Below are 7079 nucleotides of genomic sequence, written 5' to 3'. Positions count from 1 at the left end.
TTGCTGTTTTGTTTGTTGTGTCTTGGTGCTTTTCTTTTCTCTCTCGAGGCAGAAGGCCGCCCACCAAGAGCCCGGCTCTGTCAAAGGTTTCTTCCATTAAAGGGAGGTTTTCCTCCCCACTGTCACCAAGTGTTTGCTCAAGGGCGGTTTGTTGGGTTCTTCTGTATAATATTATAAGGTCCTGACCTTAAAGTGCCTTGATCGTTGTTATGATTTGGTGCTATACAAATAAAATTCTATTAAATTGAATTGAAAATCTGAATTTTTCCCTTTGTCTCTTGCTGGGTGCTGAAATGATGAATCAATCACATGACTGATATTCAGATTTTGAGTCAATGACAGCCGCAGCATTAATGACTAAACAACAATTTACAGTAATACGTCAACTCAAAACACCACATAGTGACACTGCTACTTATTGTATATGTTGGTTTCCTCCTTTCAAAATACAGTCAACAGCATCTCTGCAGCCCCCCACTGATTAACACATTACATCCTGTATAAATAATAATAATAATAATAATAATAAGTGTATAAATAACAAATTTTGGTTCTATGAGCGTTGCAGTCAGCTGCCAGCCGGCTTCTCCAAAACTGCTTGTCAGCTGGTTAAACAGCTTCAGAAACCCTCTGATGTCGGACTAGGGTGGAGTCTGTCTGACTCTTTTATTCATTTTCTAAAAGTGGCAATTCAACATTCACACCTACTTCACGCCAGAGGTGGGAAAGAAAGCAGGGTTTGAACTTCTCTCTCACGCTCTCAATTCTCATTTGTTGCACATTGCTGTCACTTTTCATGTGAACCACCGAGTAGCACACTGTCTTCCGGGACAAAATGTCTAAGATGTATCATGTCTCCCTCCTCTCTATGATGGCTGCTTTTTCACGCTTCACTTTTGTTGCTTTTTGCCTTTTCACTCTGCTTTTCAGTGTGGCCGTTCAGAACAACAAGAAACACTTTTAATTTCCAAAGTGCGATCGTGGCATGTGTTGCAAACCCATTCTCTTCGTGCACAACCCAGTGTGCTGGAACTATTTCTTGGCTTGGTGCAGTGACTTCCTATCCAGGCTAGCTGTTTCCCCGTTTCCAGTCTTTACGCTAAGCTAAATTTACCATCTCCTGGCTGTAGCCTCATTTTTAACATATAGATACGAGTGTTTTTATCTTCTTCTATAATTATAAAAAAACTAGAAAGTGAATAATTGCTTGTCCCAGAATTGGTCTTCTAAGTACAGTTTTACAGAGCTGCAAACATGGCTTTACACTCATGTTTACAACTTATGGCATTAACTTGTTAACAGATTAATCTCTAATCAGAATATTTGTTAGTTGCAGCCCAGTTACTGTAAATCTCAAATTCTGAATCCTTCTCAGTGTAGTGTGCTGGGAGACCAAATTCTCTGTAGATGTTTTGTCAAGTGAAATGGATCATGTTGAGGAACACAAAAAGTCAACATCTTTCTCTCTTATCCCCCTGCTGCCTCCCACTGTCTCTCTGTTTTCCTTCCTCTCTGTCTCTGTATGTGTCTCTCTCTCTCTGTGAGGGCGTGTGGGGTAGGGAATGTTCTGGAGAGAGAGAGGGGTGGGGGGGTGAGGGGGTTGGAGGAATGCTGGACTTGCTCCACCTGCCGTTTGGAAAGCTTGAGCCAACTCCGTCCAACAGCAGACACCAGGGGGAGAGGAAGGGAGGACAGATGGACTGAACACCAGGACAGGAGGGAAAAACGGAACACCGCAAAGTCATTGTGGGGCAAGAACGGATGGATGGATAGACAGATAGATAGATGTCATTGCTCTCAAAGCCTCATATCTCCATTTGTTGTTTATCATTGATTTATCATTTGACATGGTAAATATGAAGCTGCAGCCTGCAGCTGCTTAGCTTGGCTTAGCATAAAGACTTGAAGCAGGGGGAAACAACAGTTAGCTTGGCTCTGCCTGAGGGTAACCAAATGCGCCCAGAAGCACCTCTGAACCTCACTAAATAACACATGATATCACATTTGTTTAAGTGTACAAAAGCCAAAGGGTGTCTTTGCCAGACTATTTCCTGGAGTCTTCTTGTCACCATGAAGTCGTCAGGCAACCAGCAGAGAATGTGTGTTTTGTACGAATTAAACAACCATGATGTAATGTTTAAAGTAGTGAGCTTTAGAGGTTCTGAGGATTTTATTACCTGTTCCCAGTCTGCTAGGTTAACTTTAATAAGCTGCATGTAGTTCCGAAGACAAAAGTGATTTCCCAAAATGTCAAACTATTTCTTTAAAATATTCCTGTGCCTTAATAAAGAGCCATAAGGACAGTGAGAAGATGTCTGTGAGTGTACTTCTTGGTATTTGTACCTTCTTCTTGTCTCTCATGGAGCCCTTTCCTCGCACCATAATCTTGCAGCCAGTCTCTGCCTCCAGCTGTTTGGCTGTCAGTCCGCGTGGGCCCAGGATCCTCCCGACAAAGTTGAACTACACAAAAGAGCAAAACACACTGATAAAAAACAGAGGCCTAATGGAAGACAGGACACATTTTACATCACAGCTGTCTTTTTACATTGTCTGTTGTTTTTACATGTGCTGTGAGTGAGTGCATCTTTGAGGTTTGTGCATCTGTGATGTGTTTGTGTTACTAAGAGAGACAAAAATAGCTCATTATACGGGTGCTGGCTGGTGCTGGTGGCATGACAGGACAGCGCCGTTCTCCTAACCTTATCTGCCACTAAGACTGAGAGATTAACTAGACAGCTGCCCCTCTGTGTGTGTGTGTATGTGTTTGCCACTATCCCTCTGTCTCTCTGCTTCTCTCATGACATTTGTCCAGCCTCTTTCACCTCTTTTAAAGCTTCTCTGAGTTTCATCAAATGTTCACTTCTGGACAAGCTGCAACACATTTGCTCTGGTCTCTGTTTTGATGACCCTTGACTCGTGCCAATACACAAAATCCAGATAGAGGAACTGCTCTCTAAATTTAACCCTGATCTCAACCGTTTTCAGTGTGTGTGTGTTGGGGAGGTGGGGGTGGCGCCCTGTTAGCCTCCTGTCATGTGAGTGAAGACAGCCTGTCATTGTACTAAGTGATTGGCAAACTAATGCATGGAGAAAATCATGTGAGCCGTTCGGTCTGTATCAACACGACTCATATTGAAGTGCTTAACTGTACTTGAGTGAGCAGGGGCTGGGAAAATCTCTTCACTGCAGTGTCTTTATCTTAAATCCCCCTAAAATAAATATTTATGGTGTAAACCTAGAGCTGAAAATTGTGAGGAATTTACATCAAGATATTACCCTTATAAGTATATATAATATATTTAAATGAAACTTAAATATTACTGTAAAAGAAATCTATTTTTTATTGTAAATTCTGGCCAAGAATCATTTTAAGTCCAGATTACATCACTGGGTGTGACCACAGATGAATCAGCTTTTAGATAAAATGTAAAGCAAAAGGTCCATGTGAATTAAAAGAAGACTGACTTTTCTGGCTGCCTTTCTGTAACTAAGAGGAGATAAAGTGACAACAGCAGAAAATAAACAGAGCCTCTTCCAAAAGGTCAAAGGTTGTGGATGTGTCCACTCACGTCAGGGTACTCTTTGACAGGCACATAGAGCTTCTCCTGCAGCTGAGCCACGGGGCCGATCGCTTCAGGAAGTTCCTCCATGTCCCGCCCGTTGAACATGCCTCCGTTCACTGTGTCGTTGTACATGTCCTTGCGTACCCTGCCAATTTCTTGGGCGACAGAAAGAGGGAGTTAAACTGAGCTGAGCTGAGGACATCTATGAAAATGTCCTTGGAGGAAAAGTTTCACATTTCTTCAGAGCATCCGTTTCTTAGGTCACTCACTGTCACCAGAATTAGAGGAGGCCCAGCAGACAGACAGACAGTCAGACCGACAGACAGGCAGGCAGGGAGACAATCACATGCATTCTGCACCACAACGTAGAATGTGACCACTGAATGCTTTGCAATCACGCCTCCTCCATTACCGGCAATTTCTCTGTTTTTATTTCTTTCTCCAACACGTAAACACCATCCCACAGTTTCCCATTTTACAAAATGATGCAAGGGAAAACATGTTATTGTGTATTCCAGCGAGCTAGTCTGTTATCAATGATTCATTTGCAGACCGTTTTGTCAGATAATAAGTTATCTCATAAACAGAATGTTAAACAATGAAATGAAAATACTAAGAATCTTTTTCAAGACTCTAACTAACAAACATATATAAACCAGAGAAAATGAGCAACTTCTCACACTGGAGACGCTTCCACCAAAAACATTTGAACATGATTTTTAAAATAGTCGATTAACTTTGTATTGACTGATTAATGGATTAACTGGTTTTTTGTTGCAGCGCTAAAAAGCAGAGGCTTCCATAATCGGTATGTATCAGAACGAATGACTGAAATTTGCTTAACATTTTGATACAAAACAAACAATTAACTGATTTTGGCACTGAGATCAGTTTTTTTAAAAGGCCACATTTTTGGCTTAGGTTTGGTGCAGAGGCACCATCATAAACGAGACTATGTTTGTCTGTCTGGCTGTTTGTTTAGGGTTGTGTCGATGACCGATGCTAGCTTCTGATGCCTTTGTAATGACACGCTGGCACAATAATAACTGACTACTGCACCCACACACACACAGACCCCCCAGTCTGGACTCACACTCTCAAACACACACACCGCAGAATATCTGCCTAGAGGCACAAATATCATCTGACCTAAGCAGGCTGACAGGCATGTCTCCCAGCTCTGACAGTGATAAGTCTAACCATAATAACTATAGTAGGACGCTATAATTACAACCGCAGCTACAGTGACAACGATGATCCTCTAATAACCTATTCTGACCTGCTACAGGCCCAAATGTGACTATTAAAAACACACACACACACATACACAAACAAATCTGCACAGACAAGCAGGGCTTTATTTCACAGTCAGGTTCAAACAAAAAAGCAACTTGCTGGAGGAAAATTAGAAATGAAAGAAGAACAAGAGAGTTGATGGAGAGAAAGACATGGGGGGGAAGCTTATCTTAACACTTCAACTTGTCATTGGTTTAAATTTAGACTGGACCACATTAGTGTTTCTAAATGTGTCACAAACATGCACCCTGACAATATGTGTGATTGGTGGGCTTTCTTTTTACCCTCCCCAAACTTTTTTGGTACAGAGTCCTTGTGTCCACATAAGTCAGGCAGATGATAGAGCCAGGCTGAAAATGGGCACGGTACAATGCCTTTCATTCTGACCGTGGGTGTCAAAGTATCATGTGTGAAGGGTGAATATGTTCGGCTGTCAGAACACAACTAGAAATGTTAAGTTGACCTATTTGTCGGGCTGTAGAGGTCGAGAAGAGCCGTGCTGTGTCATGTGATTTGTCACAAACACAGGACCTCAGTTATCATGATACACAACAATAGGCCTTGGTGGCTGTAAGAAAGTATCCCACTTTGCAGTGCTGTATTTCCTTGTTATGTCATTTATTCTTATTTCAAAGCAAAAATGTCTGATCCCAACAAGTTACACAGACAGCTTGTCTTTGGGTCTTATGAGCAGCATCGAATCAAATCTTTTGCAAAGTGGCAAGCTCTCGTTCCTGCTCAGGGATGGGCTGCAGCGTTCACATAAGCCTGCACATTAGGTCATTGGGAAAGACTAACAACTGTCTACTTGTTCCCATCACCAACTGACTGTGTGTGTGAGAGAGAGTGACAGAGTGAGAGCTCTTCTGTTGCTCTCAACAAATAAAAATGGGACTTTGGGCAAAGCACATACTGTTAACAGGTCTAGTCTTATAGCATTTTTTACTCCGGTTTCCTGTGAATTTACTTTGTGAGGCAATTCAGTGAAATGCACCCTAAAATACAGCTTAAGTGTTTCATTTGTCTTCAGTATCTTTCGGTGTTGGATGAGAAAACTTCAGTGTCACGTTTCCCAGGAAACCAGTGAGGAATTCCTGCATTGACTGTTCAGTAAAGTGAGTCAATAGGTGTTAACTTTTATGAGCACCAACACTCAAACTCAGTGTGTCTAGCCAAGCAAATATGGACTGATTTCCTCTGTAGTGTTACAAGTGGTTAAGGGGGCTAAAACCCCAGACTGAAGACTGTTACCTTCATCCAGCAGCCGCTCCAGATGCGTAAAGATGCCACTGAAGTTTGGCAGGGAGCTCATCACCTTCCTGTCGTTCATCAGCTGCATTAGATAGTCCGGGTTGGACTTGGGTCTCTCCTTCACCTCTGTCTCTCCGACCATGGCGTTTGCTTCTACAATAAAGTGACCTAACAAAGTTTGAAGGAAATGCGATGCGAGGACCCCAGGGGATGCCACTGGCCTCGACACGCAGACCGCCTCTCTAGCAAGCGGATCAAACTCAAATCTCAGCCCCGGTTAATTCGCCTGCCTTTCGGTTAACGTTTCGTATGCGAGCTCTCTCCTGCTTTCCAACAGGTGCCCCCTCCGTCCGACTCTCTCCAGAGTTTGAAAAAGTTCCTATAAGGGGGGAGTCTGGCTCTGTTTTCTGACACTTCAGGCAACACTTCAGTCCGCGCACTTCTTCTGCGGCTGCTACAAATCTACCATCAGCTACAGTCTCCTAAGCTCAGATCCTCCGTTGGTGTCCGCCCGGTGTGTCGGTATTTTGCAGATGGGATCGACTCCTATCATATGATCACAGTAAAGCAGCAGCACGAGTGGGCTGTCGGGAGCGCGCCGCGCATAGCCGCTGTCAGGGGGGAGGAGGCTCGTCAGCAGCCCCTCATAGCTCCCACCTAGTGTCTCTCTACACACCCTACACTCACAGTATAACAATACAACAGCTTTGCATAGGTATGCGCACCTGTTCTGCAACAGTTACTGTCCATCACTTCGCCTGCGCGCGTGTGTAGATGTCAACAAGCTGTGCTACTTGTAGCTACCTTCCTTGAGAATTTTCATTTTCAGCTACTTTACACTCCTCTACATGTCAGAAGGAAATATTACACTTATATGATAGAAATTAAGGCTGAATCTGATTATGAGTGGTGAGATCGCCAGGCGCAGACCTAGGAGCCTGAGGTCAGGGGGCCCCTGGGCTGAAAAGA

General features: G+C 43.3%; 1 protein-coding gene across 5 annotated transcripts in view; it reads right to left on the bottom strand.

The window, feature by feature from the left end:
- qki2 (QKI, KH domain containing, RNA binding 2) overlaps nucleotides 1-6696 on the bottom strand; it is a 14764-nt gene extending 8068 nt beyond the window's left edge. For 3 of the 5 annotated variants that reach the window (XM_020613839.1, XM_020613840.1, XM_020613841.1), the window contains exons 1-3: nucleotides 6111-6695; nucleotides 3570-3718; nucleotides 2344-2460 (exon numbers count right to left, since the gene is read on the bottom strand). In XM_020613839.1, the coding sequence (XP_020469495.1) occupies nucleotides 2344-2460; nucleotides 3570-3718; nucleotides 6111-6252 (408 nt within the window). In that variant the 5' untranslated portion in view covers nucleotides 6253-6695. Of the gene's footprint in view, nucleotides 1-2343; nucleotides 2461-3569; nucleotides 3719-6110 lie in introns of all 5 variants that reach the window. The other 2 variants (XM_020613838.1, XM_020613842.1) reach the window with 2 other exon arrangements.
- Between the last annotated feature and the right edge of the window lie 383 nt (nucleotides 6697-7079).

The sequence above is a fragment of the Monopterus albus genome, unplaced genomic scaffold, assembly GCF_001952655.1.
Source record: "Monopterus albus unplaced genomic scaffold, M_albus_1.0 scaffold139.1, whole genome shotgun sequence".
Taxonomy (NCBI): Eukaryota; Metazoa; Chordata; class Actinopteri; order Synbranchiformes; family Synbranchidae; genus Monopterus; species Monopterus albus.
Note: the sequence above shows the minus strand (reverse complement) of the source record. Positions and strands in the feature narration are given on the sequence as shown.